A 15,503-nucleotide genomic window follows, 5' to 3' on the forward strand; every position below is an offset into this window, starting at 1 on the left:
TTAAAAGCATGGGAACCGGTTAATAACATTTTACAAATTCAGGGCAAGTCCCACAATAAAACAAAGCCCACTCTGTCACTCAAACGTATTCCAGTGTCTGCCTGCCAGAAAATCTTTGCCAGTGTGTGCAGGCAACCTGCCCCTCAGAAGCATAGTCTAGTAGCCTACTGACGTTACAAGCGTGATTCAGAAGTTAGGAAGATATATTTTTAATTAAAGATTGAATTAACCTTTTCAATGCTAGTTAAGAATAATGCAGTGACAATGTTTCACATTGGATTTATTAACTACAGTAAGGTAAGACGTTTTCATTTTAATTCTGTTGCCGCTCTGCACACATAAGCTTGTTACTTCGAATAACATTCAAAGTTCCTTCATAGAAGCCACTCCTTCGTAGGTATAATTCTATGGGCCTAATTCAGATACATGTCATAAGATGCCCGGCGTTTCAAGCAAAGCCTCCTCCACCCTCGCTCGACATGGCAAATTTAATTCGCATCCTTCACTCGTCTGTCCAATGCATGTAAATAGCTTGCCTGCTCCATAGCAAGCTGATCTATCTACACTGATTAAATTACTTCAAATGTCGAGCAAAAAAATACATACAATTTCAGAAGTTTAAAAAAGGAACAGAAAGGAAAGATAAGCCGTTACTCTTTTGGGGATTAAATGGGTTCAGAACCATATTTTGCTCGTCGGAACAGTAAAAAAAAAAAAAAAAAAAAATTGGAAAATAATTTCGGTTTCAACCCCTGATAACGTTTCCCTTCCTTTAAAGTGGCTGCAGATTTTCCTCTTATAGGACAATAAACGTGAATCTAAATCGATGACCTGCATCATCTTGGCGTGGATGTAGAAGCAGGAGTAGCCCAGCTGGGTGATCTTCTTAGCCAGCAGCTCAACTCTCTGGGTGGAGTTACAGAAGATGATGGACTGATTGATCTGCAACTGAGAAAGGAAATGTTAAAACAATCAAACAAACAATCAAGAGATGTACTTCATATAGCACTTTTCATTATAATGAGAATCTCAAAGCCTAAAACAAAAACAAATACAGGGTTCTGGCAGGTCTTAGGCAATGGTTTAACATGAATGTAAACACATCTGAAGTGGGTTTAAAAGATCAGTGGCTGTGGTTCCAACTTTTCCCGGACATTGCAAAGAAATTGGCCTTTCGGCAATCTCAACGTTCATTTACGGCAGAGTTGCTCATTTTTTTTCCCATGACAACATTTGTCCCTCAAAAATTGAATGTAAAAAAAGAAGCTTTTAGCTAGGCAAGTTTTTGTATTTAGTGTGAGAATTTAGACATGAGCTAGCAAACGTCGACAGACTTTCGTCTGGACAAACAAAAAAAGTTCCAATATTTACATAATCAAATCCTCTGTTCTCCTCAAACTCATTATAGAATATTCATATTTGAAGATGGCAGGAAGGCCAGTCTCTTTGGCTGGATTAGCTAAAGAGACTGGTTCCCAGGCTAGTAAAGAACAGGCTACTCAGGCAAATGGTGCGTGTTAACTAAAGTTAGATCAAATGTCTGCAAGATCACAATAGTATTCCTACATAGAAGCAACAAATATAAAAGCATAGAATAAGGTTACAGTAAGACAAACACCACTGCATCGCTCATGTGGCCAAAACTCAACAGTGCGCGCCACTAAGCAAAATACATAGGTAGGCTATGCTAGTTTGTTAACACTATTTGCTTTAAAATTCACTCACTGTACACCATTCAAAACACTGTTGCCTACTTTGAAACACTGTATAACTCAAGGATATCTAAATCAGGAGTCTGCAACCTTTTCTAGCATGAGAGCTACTTTTAGAAAAAAAAGAAAAAAAGAAACCTCCAACTACTCTTTTTTTCCACTAGCCATTAAATAGGCACATTATTCTTCCCCAGGTCCTTAGTGTACAAGAGAAAGTAGTGCACTGTTCTGCCAATATACACGGTCAAATAATGGGAAATAAAACAAAGGGGGGCCCTAAAAAAAAAGAAAGCAGACATGTTTGATATTTACTCAAACTATACTGCTGTATTTTGTTTAAATTAATTTTGGTTTTTCACTCTCAATATCAATTGTTGATAGAGAAACATTGGATGTTTTGAGTCCATGTCAAGGGTAGCATTCCAGAGGGACATTAGAGATTGTAACGTTCTTTGCTTCACAGAAACATGGCTCACTGGAGAGACGCTATCGGAGACGGTGCAGCCAGCTGGTTTCTCCACGCATCACGCAGACAGAAACAAACATCTTTCTGGTAAGAAGAGGGGCAGGGGCGTATGCTTTATGGTTAACGTGACTTGGTGTGGCCAAAACAACATACAGGAACTCAAGTCTTTCTGTTCACCTGATTTAGAATTCCTCACAATCAAATGTAGACCGCATTATCTACCAAGGGAATTCTCTTCGATTATAATCACAGCCGTATATATTCCCCCCCAAGCAGACACATCGATGGCTCTGAACGAACTTTATTTGACTCTTTGCAAACTGGAATCCATATATCCGGAGGCTGCATTCATTGTAGCTGGGGATTTTAACAAGGCTAATCTCAAAACAAGACTCCCTAAATTTGATCAGCATATCGATTGCGCAACCAGGGCTGGAAAAACCTTGGATCATTGCTATTCCAACATCCGCGACGCATATAAGGCCCTGCCCCGCCCTCCTTTCTGAAAAGCTGACCACGACTCCATTTTGTTGATCCCTGCCTACAGACAGAAATAAGAAGCTCCCGCGCTGAGGTCTGTTCAACGCTGGTCCGACCAATCTGATTCCACACTCCAAGACTGCTTCCATCACGTGGACTGGGATATGTTCCGTATTGGGTCAGACGACAACATTGACGAATACGCTGATTCGGTGTGCGAGTTCATTAGAACATGCGTTGAAGATGTCGTTCCCATAGCAGCGATTAAAACATTCCCAAACCAGAAACCGTGGATTGATGGCAGCATTCGCGTGAAACTGAAAGCGTGAACCACTGCTTTTAATCAGGGCAAGGTGACTAGAAACATGACCGAATACAAACAGTGTAACTATTCCCTCCGCAAGGCAATCAAACAAGCTAAGCGTCAGTATAGAGACAAAGTAGAATCTCAATTCAACGGCTCAGACACAAGAGGTATGTGGCCGGGTCTACAGTCAATCACGGATTACAAAAAGAAAACCAGCACCGTCACGGACCAGGATGTCTTGCTCCCAGGCAGACTATAAATAACTTTTTTGCCCGCTTTGAGGACAATACAGTGCCACTGACAATGCCCGCAAATAAAACATGGACTCTCCTTCACTGCAGCCGACGTGAGGAAAACATTTAAACGTGTCAACTCTCGCAAGGCTGCAGGCCCAGACGGCATTCCCAGCCGCGCCCTCAGAGCATGCGCAGACCAGCTGGCTGGTGTGTTTACGGACATATTCAATCAATCCCTATTCCAGTCTGTTGTTCCCACATGCTTCAAGAGGGCCACCATGGTTCCTGTTCCCAAGAAAGCTAAGGTAAATGAGCTAAACGACTACCGCCCCGTAGCACTCACTTCCGTCATCATGAAGTGCTTTGAGAGACTAGTCAAGGACCATATCCTCCACCCTACCGGACACCCTAGACCCACTCCAATTTGCTTTTAACACCATAGTGCCCTCCAAGCTCGTCATCGCGCTCGAGACCCTGGGTCTCGGCCCCCCCCTGTGCAACTGGGTACTGGACTTCCTGACGGGCCGCCTCCAGGTGGTGAGGGTAGGCAACAACATCTCCACCCCGCTGATCCTCAACACTGGGGCCCCACAAGGGTGCGTTTTGAGCCCTCTCCTGTACTCCCTGTTCACCCACGACTGCGTGGCCACGCACGCCTCCAACTCAATCATCAAGTTTGAGGACGACACAACAGTGGTGGCTTGATTACCAACAACGACGAGACGGCCTACAGGGAGGAGGTGAGGGCCCTGGGAGTGTGGTGTCAGGAAAATAACCTCACACTCAACGTCAACAAAACTAAGGAGATGATTGTGGACTTCAGGAAACAGCAGAGGGAACATCCCCCTATCCACATCAATGGAACAGTAGTGGAGATGGTAGTAAGTTTTAAGTTCATCGGCGTCCACATCACAGACAAACTTAATTTGTCCACCCACACAGACAGCATCGTGAAGAAGGCGCAGTAGCGCCTCTTCAACCTCAGGAGGCTGAAGAAATTTGGCTTGTCGCCAAAAGCACTCACAAACTTCTACAGATGCACAATCGAGAGCATCCTGTCGGGCTGTATCACCGCCTGGTACGGCAACTGCTCCGCCCACAACCGTAAGGCTCTCCAGAGGGTAGTGAGGTCTGCACAACGCATCACCGGGGGCAAACTACCTGCCCTCCAGGACACCTACACCACCCGATGTCACAGGAAGGCCATAAAGATCATCAAGGACAGCAACCACCCGAGCCACTGCCTGTTCACCCCACTATCATCCAGAAGGCGAGGTCAGTACAGGTGCATCAAAGCTGGGACCGAGAGACTGAAAAACAGCTTCTATCTCAAGGCCATCAGACTGTTAAACAGCCACCACTAACATTGAGTGGCTGCTGCCAACACACTGACTCAGCTCCAGCCACTTTAATAATGGGAATTGATGGGAAATGTAAAATATATCACTAGCCACTTTAAATGCTACCTAATATAATGTTTACATACCCTACATTATTAATCTCATATGTATACGTATATACTGTACTCTATATCATCTACTGCATCCTTATGTAATACATGTATCACTAGCCACTTTAACTGTCACTTTGTTTACATACTCATCTCATATGTATATACTGCATTCAATACCATCTACTGTATCTTGCCTATGCCGCTCTGTACCATCACTCATTCATATATCTTTATGTACATATTCTTTATCCCCTTACACTTGTGTCTATAAGGTAGTAGTTTTGGAATTGTTAGCTCAATTACTTGTTGGTTATTACTGCATTGTCGGAACTAGAAGCACAAGCATTTCGCCACACTCGCACTAACATCTGCTAACCATGTGTATGTGACAAATAACATTTGATTTGATTTGATATGGCAGGCAAAATCCTGAGTTGAAATCAAAACAGGAAGTCAGAAATCTGAGCTTTGTATGTATTCACCAGAGTCCCCAATGAAATCCCCTTGAGATATAAATGATGTTGCACTGCCTAGGGGTTCCACTAGATGTCAACCATCAATAGAAATTATAATGAGTCTTCTATGATGTTGTGGGAGTGAATGATAGCAGAATCAGTCAGGTGTCTGGCAGTCAGCCATTTTCTGATCATGTTTATTCCTCATGGTAGTCACTTGCATTCCATTGCTCACGAAGACAAGAAGGAGTACTCCGGTTGGAACTTCATTGAAGCTATATGATAAAAACATCCTAATGATTGACTCTGTACTTAGTTTGAAATGTTTCTTCGACCGGTAATATTACTTTTCGAAGTATAACGCTGGCCAGAATTAGTGTTTGGATATGTATACCAAACGCGCTAACAAAATAAGGTATTTGGACATAAATAACAGACATTTTCGAACAAAACAAACATTTATTGTGGACCTGGGATTCCTGGAGTGCTTTCTGATGTAGATCATCAAAGGTAAGGGAATATTTATCATGTAATTTCTTGTTTATGTTGACGCCATCTTTGCGGCTGTGGTGTTTTTACTTCTGAGCGCCATCTCAGATTATTGCATGGGTTTCTTTTTCTGTAAAGTTTTTTTGAAATCTGACACAGTGGTTGCATTAAGAAGAGGTATATCTATAATTCCATGTGTATAACTTGTATTATCATCTACATTTATGATGAGTATTTCTGTTGAATGATGTGGCTATGCAAAATCACTGGATGTTTTTGGAACTAGTGAATGTAACACGCCAATGTAAACAGATTTTCTGACATAAATATGAACTTTATCCAACAAAACATGCATGTATTGTGTAACATGAAGTCCTATGGGTGTCATCTGATGAAGATTATCAAAGGTTAGTGATTAATCTCTCTATTTGTGCTTTTTCTCTCACTCTCTTTGGCTGGTAAAATTGGCTGTGTATTTTAGTAAGTTGTTGGTGACCTAACATAATCGTTTGTGGTGCTTTCCCCGTAAATCCTATTTGAAATCAGACACTGTGGTGGGATTAACAACAAGACTACCTTGAAAACGATATAAAATACATGTGTGTTTGAGGAATTTTAATTATGAGATTTGTTCTTTTGAATATGGCGCCCTGTACTTTCACTGGATGTTGTTATATCGCTCCTGGTAACGGGATCTCAGCCATAAGAAGTTAAGAAATGTATTATTGTATAGCATGTGTGTGTGTGTGTGTGGCAAGCTTACAATGATGGCAAAAAAACAACATTTGAGTGCGCTGAACCTGGTGCTACACAGCTGAAGGTTTAATGTTTGAAGGTGTACAGGACTATAAAAAGTTTGGGAACTACAGAGTTAGACAAATGTTAATAAAGGTTGCCTGTAAAGGCTCTATGGTATACTAATCTGTGCCCACATTCCAGACTACATGTACATTCACATGTGTTTGTGGTGATTAGTGCCAAGGCTTACCCTGGAGAAGAGTGTGTTGAGACAGTGGACCTTTTGTCTCTCAGTGACGTAGGCGTAGTACTGGGTGATGCCCTTCAGAGTCAGCTCCTCCATCAGGTTGATCTCATAGGGCTTATGCAGGTGCTTGGCCTGGAGGAGAGAGGGAAGACAGGGAGTGGGGATAGGGAAATAAAAAAAGGGAGAGTAGAGGGTTATGGAAGTGCCTGAGTAAATCAATGCTGGAATAACTACACACATGTGCGCCTGCCTACACACACGGCTTAGACCCTTGTAGACGAAAAAGACAGCCTTTTCTGCTGGCAACCAAGAACTGAAAACCCTGCAAAAGACAGAAAAAAAACATATAACCCAAGCTAAGGACAACTACAAAAAGCTAGTGGAACCATGTTCCACACAGTGAACCTCAAGCAGGCCTGGCAGGGCCTTGCAAACCCTACCGGGGCAAGCCAAGAAGAAACCCCAAGGGAAAAACAAAAATGACAAGGACCAGTTTGTCAATAAACAACACTTTTATAATGATGACTTTTCCACTGTAACAGAAAGCCAGAGGCAGCAACTGAACCTCTACGCCTTGGATGGAGCAAACCATTGAGGTGTGAGACAGGTCTTCAAGAGTCAAATCCAACAAAGCGAAAAGGACCAGACAATTTTTTTTTTATCAAGGGACAGCTACTGAAGGAAAGCGCAGATGAGCTGGCAGACATCGAAGATCTGTCTAAGCTGGGGGGGGTTACCAAGCTACAGTGGGGCAAAAAAGTATTTAGTCAGCCACCAATTGTGCAAGTTCTCCCACTTAAAAAGATGAGGCCTATAATTTTCATCATAGGTACACTTCAGCTATGACAGACAAAATAAGAGAAAAAATCCATAAAATCACATTGTAGGATTTTAAATGAATTTATGAAAATTAAGCACATTAATCCACTTTACAAGGGCTGTAAGAGCCTAACTGGCAGTGCATGAGTTTCAAGTTTGGGGAAGTTCATTTTCACCATAAAAATGCCCCTTTATAATAAAATCATTACATGCATTATTTAATTTGCGGTCACCTTTGATAGTGTTTTCCGCTAACGGAACATGGATAAGGACGCGCGCAGTTGCGTCAGTCTTCACTTGTAGCCTGTGAGAAAGACCCAGTCACATGGAGAGCCATGTGAGTGAGAGGTGCTTCGGAGCACTCAGGGAGAAGGGCACAATGGCCACTGGCCGTAGACGGCATGGTTTCTTTTAGGGTGCATTACAGCCACATGAAGGGGATCCCGCCATGAAATTCTAGGTATTATCAAGTACTTGTTAAATTGTGAAAAAAACAATGCAGAGTTCATGCCTTTCAAGCTACTTTTTTCAAATCATTAGTCGCATCATGCAGCCTTACAATGTATTAAAACATCCAAACAGAGCCCAACATTTGTAGAACTACTAAAGTTACATTAATAACTCTAAATTAAGCATATAGGAATACCTATTTCTTTGTTAACCGCTCAACACAGAATAGCCGCATGTAAGCGCTCCCTCAAATCGTTTGTGAAGAAAATATCCTTCACATTTTATTCAGCTTTGTTCAATTGTATTCTTCATACTATAAAATAATGCCCCGGAATTCTAAGCAAATCTTGTCTGCTAAATGTAGCCCATAGCCACACCAGGACAACTCAAGAGTATGCTATTCTGTTCTTCTGAAAAAGACTACATTTTCTTCATATCTTATTTATTTTAGAGTTGTCTAAATAAGCAAGGTATTGAAAATGTAATATAAGGTAATGCATATTGTTAAGGTGTAGGCTATATAACATGGCAGTGAAATATGAAGATGACAGCGTGTCGACCTCACCGATGACACACTGCATTTCCAAAACAGAAGTAAACATGGTTCATGACTAGTGCAATAACTACCTCAGACTCAAAACAAAATAACTGCACATTGGGTCTGCCTTCCTCCGGAAATCAATGAGCCACCTAGTCCTGGGTGGTGTAGAGATTGAGTTAAGTACAAGGGAACAAACATGGACAGCACACACGTTTAAGGCAGAACATCAATAAAAATAAAAACACCAACAACAACTGTACCTCCTGTGCAGACTCAGACAACGGACTGTCAACACCAGGATACTCTCCAACTACGCCTGCCATATATAGTGTGTGCAGACTTTGCTTCCTGGCTTGTTAGTGGGCTAACAAGTCAGTGGATAATAAGGCTATAATCAGTCAGACTGAACATGTAGTCCAAACTCTGCGGGCTGCAATGCAGGGGGCACCTTGTCTTCTCCGGACAAGCTTTTTTCCGGATGCCCCAAACAAATCGGAAATGGAATTCATCAGAAAATGACTTTACCTCAGCAGTCCAATCCCTGTACATTTAGCAGAATATCAGTCTGTCCCTGATGTTTCTCTTGGAGAGAAGTGGCTTCTTTGCTGCCCTTCTTGACACCAGGACATCCTCCAAAAGTCGTCCCTCACTGTGCGTGCAGATGCACCACACCTGCCTGCTGCCATTCCTGAGCAAGCTCTGTACTGGTGGTGCCCCGATCCCGCAGCCGAGTCAACTTTAGGAGACGGTACTGGCGCTTGCTGGACTTCCTTGGGCGCCCTGAAGCCTTCTTCACAACAATTGACCCGCTCTCCTTGAAGTTCTTGATGATCCGAGAAATGGTTGATTTAGGTGCAATCTTACTGGCAGCAATATCCTTGCCTGTGAAGCCCGTTTTGGGCAAAGCAATGACAGCGCGTGTTTCCTTGCAGGTAACCATGGTTGACAGAGGAAGAACAATGATTCCAAGCACCACCCTCCTTTTGATGCTTCCAGTCTGTTGTTCAAACTATATCAGCATGACAGAGTGATCTCCAGCCTTCCAGTCCTCGACAACACTCACACCTGTGTTAAAGAGAGAATCACTGACATGATGTCAGCTGGTCCTTCTGTGGCAGGGCTGACATGCAGTGGAAATGTTTTGGGGGGATTCAGTCCATTTGCATGGCAAAGAGGGACTTTGGAATTAATTGCAATTCATCTGATCACTCTTCATAACATTATGGAGTATATGCAAATTGCTGAGGCAGCAGACTTTGAACATTTTGGCCACGACTGTACAGTGCATTTGGAAAGTATTCAGACAATTGGACTTTTCCCACATTTTGTTATGGTACAGCTGTATTCTGAAATGTATTCAAATAAAAAAAAAACTGAAATATCACATTCTCAGTAGTCAGACACTTTTACTCAGTGCTTTGTTGAAGCACCTTTGGAAGCAATTACAGCCTCAATTTGTCTTAGCTATGACGCTACAAGCTTGGCACACCTGTGTTTGGAGAGTTTCTCCCATTCTTCTCTGCAGATCCTCTCAAATTCAGATGGATGGGAGGGACGCTGCACAACTATTTTCAAGTCTCTCCAGAGGTGTTTGATCGTGTTCAATTCCGGGCTATGGCTGGTCCACTCAAAGACTTGTCCCGAAGCCACTCCTGAGTTGTCTTGGTTGTGTGCTTAGGGTCGTTGTCCTGTTGGAAGGTGAACCATTGCCATAGACAGGTCCTGATCAAAGATTGCTCTGGACTTTGCTCGGCTCATCTTTCCCTTGATCCTGACTAGTCTCACAGTCCCTGAAAAACATCCACAGCATGACTCTGCCACTACCATGCTTCACAATAAGGAGGATACCAGGTTTCTTCCAGATGTGACGTTTGGCATTCAGGCCAAAGAGTTAAATCTTGGTTTCATCAGACCAGAGAATCTTGTTTCTCATGGTTTGAGAGTCCTTTAGGTGCCTTTTGGCAAACTCCAAGCCGGCTGTCATGTGCCTTTTACTGAGGAGTAGCTTCTGTCTGGGCACTCTACCATAAAAGGCCATTATTGTTAGAGTCTAGCAGAGATGGTTATCCTTCTGAAAGGTTCTCCTATCTCCACAGAGGAACTCTAGAACTCTGTCAGAGTGAGCATTGGGTTCTTGGTCACCTCCCTGACCAAGGCACTTCTCCCCAGATTGCTCAGTTTGGCTGGGTGGACAGCTCTATGAAGAGTCCAAAAATCTTCCATTCAACCTCTTGGAACTACCGCTCCCGGATCTGGGAGAATTGTCATCAACTGACACTAATTAGCATAACGCAAAAGACAAAAAATATTACTAGAAAATATTCACATTCAAGAAATCACACGTGAAATATATTGAAACACAGCTTAGCCTTTTGTTAATCACCCTGTCATCTCAGATTTTGAAATTATGCTTTACAGCCAAAGCAAGACAAGCATTTGTGTAAGTTTATCGATAGCCTAGCATAGCATTATGCCTAGCTAGCAGCAGGCAGCTTGGTCACGAAAATCAGAAAAGCAATCAAATTAAATAGTTTACCTTTGATGAGCTTCGGATGTTTTCACTCACGAGACTCCATGTTAGATAGCAAATGTTCCTTTTTTCCATAAAGATTATTTTTTGTAGCCGAAATAGCTCCGTTTGTTCTTCACGTTTGGCTGAGAAATCGACCGGAAATTGCGGTCACGACAAAAATATTACAAATTAGATCCATAATGGTCGACAGAAACATGGCAAACGTTTTTTATAATCAATCCTCAAGGTGTTTTTCAAATATCTATTCAATAATATATCAACCGGGTCAGTTGGCTTCTTAGTAGGAGCGAGAGAAACAATGGCTGCATTTGTCTATTACGCACATATCACTCTGAGAGCCACCAGGTGACCACTGACGCAATGTTGTCACTCACGCCAATTTTTCAAAATAAAAGCCTGAAACTATGTCTTGTGACACTAGACACATTAGGGAATCCATAGAAAAAGGAATCTGGTTTGATATCCCTTTCACTGCTCAATAGGGACGCAGAGGTTTCTAAATAAGAGTCACTTCCTGATTGGATTTTTCTCAAGCTTTCACCTGCAATATCAGTTCTGTTATACTCACAGACAATATTTTTACAGTTTTGGAAACTTTAGAGTGTTTTCTATTCTAAGCTGTCAATTATATATATTTACCAAAGTAGCCTAAAGTTATATTTAAATTACACAATTTTCCCCAGGCCTTATAGCCTATCGTCTAGTTAGGCTATAAATTTGTAAGTCGCTCTGGATAAGAGCGTCTGCTAAATGACTTAAATGTAAATGTAAATATGCATATTCTATTATCTTGTCCTGAAAAATAGCCTGTTTACTTTGGGAACGTTATTTTTCCAAAAATGAAAATAGTGCCCCCTAGTTTCAAGAGGTTAAGAATGATTGAGGCCACTGTGCTCTTGGGGACCTTCAATGCTGCAGACATTTTTTGGTACCCTTCCCCAAATCTGTTCCTCGACACAATCCTGTCTAGGTCTACGGACAATTCCTTCCACCTAATTCCTTGGTTTTTGCTCTGATATGCACTGTCAACTGTGGGACCTTATATTGAAAGGTGTGTGCCTTTCCAAATCATGTCCGATCAATTGAATTTAGCACCGGTGGACTCCAATCAAGTTGTAGAAACATCTCAAGGATGAGCAATGGAAACAGGATGCAGAGCTTAATTTCGAGTCTCACAACAAAGGGTTTGAATACTTATTTTTGTAATAAATTTACAGAAATATCAAAAAACCTGTTTTTGCTTTGTCATTATGGGGTAGTGTGTGTATAAGTGATGTATATTTTTTCATAAATTTGGGAATAAGACAAGGGTCAAGGGGTCTGAATAAGGCAAGGGTTAAGGGGTCTGAATACTTTCCAAATGCACTGTATATCGTATCATTATGGAAGAGCAAAACAGACTGGCCTGTTGGTGAGACCACATGGCTGCCAACTTGTGGCTCAACGCCATGTGGCACTACTCACCATGAACTTTTGCACGCTGATGGGGAAGGTGGCAGAGTACAGCAGGATCTGACGGCCCTTGCCCAGGAAGCTGATGATATCCTCGATGAGCACCACAAAGTCCTGAGACAGCAGCTTGTCCGCCTGTGAGGAAGATATTACATTATTATTAAGAGGAGCATTAGCAGCGTTCTAAAAAGTATAAATTAATTTGCTACTACTAGTATGTAATTGACATACGGAGCTGGTTGCAGGGGAAAAATATTACATGTAGCCCTTTGAACCTCTTTGGTAGATAGATGCACCAGAACAGATTTGATGGGCCCTGATGAAGAATATTGAGTGGCTTGTAACAAAATAGCTCATGGACTGATTCTCTGGAGTCATCTACAGTAGCTGAGTATAGTGAGTGGTTGATTGACTCAAGTGCCACATGTATTCACACACACTCACCTCATCCATCACCATCATCTGAACTCTATCCACTTTGGCCACGCCCTTCTTTATCAAGTCCAAGATCCTGCCAGGTGTGGCTATGACCACATGCACTGAGAGTGAAAAATAAATAAATATCAGAAACACCACCATTACAGATGCGCAAGTGTACAGCTTTGAGATTGTGTGACTTGCTTGTAGTGTACAGTGGGGTCCATAATTGACATCCTTGATAAAGACTAGCAAAAATGACAAATAATTCAAATACAGCACTATATCTAATGCGCAAAACAAAATCGGAAATTATATTATACTAATACAATTGCTCAGGAGATTTTGTTTAACAATTAGTAGTAATTAACAAAACTTTATTCTCAAAAAAGGTAGGGGGTCAAAATGATTGACACATGTTTGCAATACCATACTTTGCAAGGATAACGGCACTGAGCTTTTTTCTAAAATGTTCTACAAGCGTTCTTAGACCATTCCTCCATACAGAATCCTTCCAGATTGTTGATATCCTTTGGCTGAGCTTACAGACTTGCTCTTTTAAATTCAAACCACAGATGTATTTCAGGTCCAGAGAGAGAAATGGCCATTGCAAAATGTTGATTATGGCCAATTGACAAATTCTTTGTGAATTTTGATGTGTGCTTGTGGTTACGGTCTTGCTGGAAGATTGCGTTCAAGTATCAGCCTCCTGGGCAGAGGCAACCAGGTTTTTGATAAATGTCCTGGGTACGGGATAAGGTTGATGATGTGGTTGACCTTAAGGGCCCCAGGACCAGTGGAAGAAAAATAGCCACATTACATCAAAGAGCACCCCCCATCATCATTTACAGTACGTATTGGATTCTTCTCTGCACAAAATAGAGCTCTTTGGCCACTCACACCAGAGGCATCGAAATGAGAACGCATTAGCAGAAAATAACCCCAGACACACTGTAAAATATTGTGGTGGATCTTTGATGTTTTGCTTCAACTGGTATTGGGGGCCCTTGTTAAGGTCAATGGCATCATGAACTTTACCCCGTACCAGAACATTTTAGCCAAAAACCCAGTTGCCTCTGCCAGGAGGCTGACACTTGATTGCAAGTCGATCTTCCAGCAAGACAATAACCCCAAGCACACAAAGAAATGGCCAGTTGGCCACAAAAATCTACATTTTGCAAAGGCCATCTCAGTCTCTGGATTTTAAACGCATTAAAAACTTGGAGGGCAGTCCATAAGCGCAGATGAATGATAAAATATACTGTATGGGAGAAATGGTCTAAGATACCTTCCAATGGTGTTAACCAACTCGTAAAACATTTGAGATTTTTTTTAAATACATTTTTAAAAATTGAGCAGTCAATATTGGCTCAGTAATTCAATTATTCAATTTTCCAGTCATTATTGCTCATGTTTATCAAGGGTGTCTATTGCAAACCCCATTGTATATTGTACAACTGTATTTGGAGCTTCTCCCATTCTTCTCTGCAGATCCACTCAAGCTGTCAGGCTAGATGGGGAGCCTAGCTGCACAGCTATTTTCAGGTCTCTCAGAGATGTTCAATCAGGTTCAAGTCCGGGCTCTGGCTGGGCCACTCAAGGACATTGAGACTTGTCCCGAAGCCACTCCTACATTGTCTTGGCAGTGTGCTTAGGGTCATTGTCCTGTTGGAAGGTGAACCTTCATCCCAGTCTGGGGTCCTGAGCGCTCTGGAGGGAGCTGGTTTTCATCAAGGATCTCTTTACTTTGCTCTGTTCATCTTTCCCTTGATCCTGACTAGTCTCACAGTCCCTGTCGATGAAAAACATACCCACAGTATGCTTCCACCACCATGCTTCATCATAGGGATGGCGCCAGGTTTCCTCCAGACGTGACACTTGGCATTCAGGCCAAAGAGTTCAATCTTGGTTTCATCAGACCAGAGAATTTTGTGTCTCATGGCCAGAGTCCTTTGGGTACCCTTTGGCAAACTCCAAGTGGGCTGTCATGTGCCTTCTACTGAGGAGTGGCTACCATCTGGCCACTACCACAAAGGCCTAATTGGTGGAGTGCTGCAGAGATGGTTGTCCTTCTGGAAGGTTCTCCCATCTCCACAGAGGAACTCTAGAGCTCTGTCAGAGTGAGTTTGAGTACTTGTTCACCACACTGACAAAGGCTCTTCTCCCCCGCTTGCTCAGTTTGGCCGGGTGGTCAGCTCTAGGTGGTTACAAACTTCTTCCATTTAAGAATGGAGGCCACTGTGGTTTTGGGGACCCCTTCAATGCTGTTTCGGAGCTCTACGGACAATTCCTTCGACCTCTTGGCTTGGCTATTGCTCTGACATGCACCCTCATCTGTGGGACCTTACATAGACAGGTGTGTGCCTTTCCAAATCATGTACTATCAATTGAATTTACCACAGGTGGACTCCAATCAAGTTGTAGAAACATCAAGGATGATACATGTTAACAGGATGCACCTGAACTTACATTTTGAGTCTCATGGGAAAGGGTCTGAATTCTTAAGTAAAAAGGGTATTATTATTTTTTTTACACTGCTCAAAAAAATTAAGGGAACACTAAAATAACATCCTAGATCTGAATGAATTAAATATTCTTATTAAATACTTTTCTTTACATAGTTGAATGTGCTGACAACAAAAATCACGCAAAAATTATCCATGGAAATCAAATTTATCAACCCATGGAGGTCTGGATTTGGAGTCACT

General features: G+C 42.1%; 1 protein-coding gene across 2 annotated transcripts in view; it reads right to left on the minus strand.

The window, feature by feature from the left end:
- LOC118398336 (probable ATP-dependent RNA helicase ddx6) overlaps positions 1-15,503 on the minus strand; it is a 55,623-nt gene that overhangs the window by 23,022 nt on the left and 17,098 nt on the right. For both annotated transcript variants that reach the window (XM_052470639.1, XM_035793572.2), the window contains exons 7-10: positions 12,823-12,917; positions 12,391-12,513; positions 6,587-6,715; positions 832-948 (exon numbers count right to left, since the gene is read on the minus strand). In XM_052470639.1, the coding sequence (XP_052326599.1) occupies positions 832-948; positions 6,587-6,715; positions 12,391-12,513; positions 12,823-12,917 (464 nt within the window). The remainder of the gene's footprint in view (positions 1-831; positions 949-6,586; positions 6,716-12,390; positions 12,514-12,822; positions 12,918-15,503) is intronic.

This window comes from Oncorhynchus keta, chromosome 19 (assembly GCF_023373465.1).
Source record: "Oncorhynchus keta strain PuntledgeMale-10-30-2019 chromosome 19, Oket_V2, whole genome shotgun sequence".
Classification (NCBI taxonomy): Eukaryota; Metazoa; Chordata; class Actinopteri; order Salmoniformes; family Salmonidae; genus Oncorhynchus; species Oncorhynchus keta.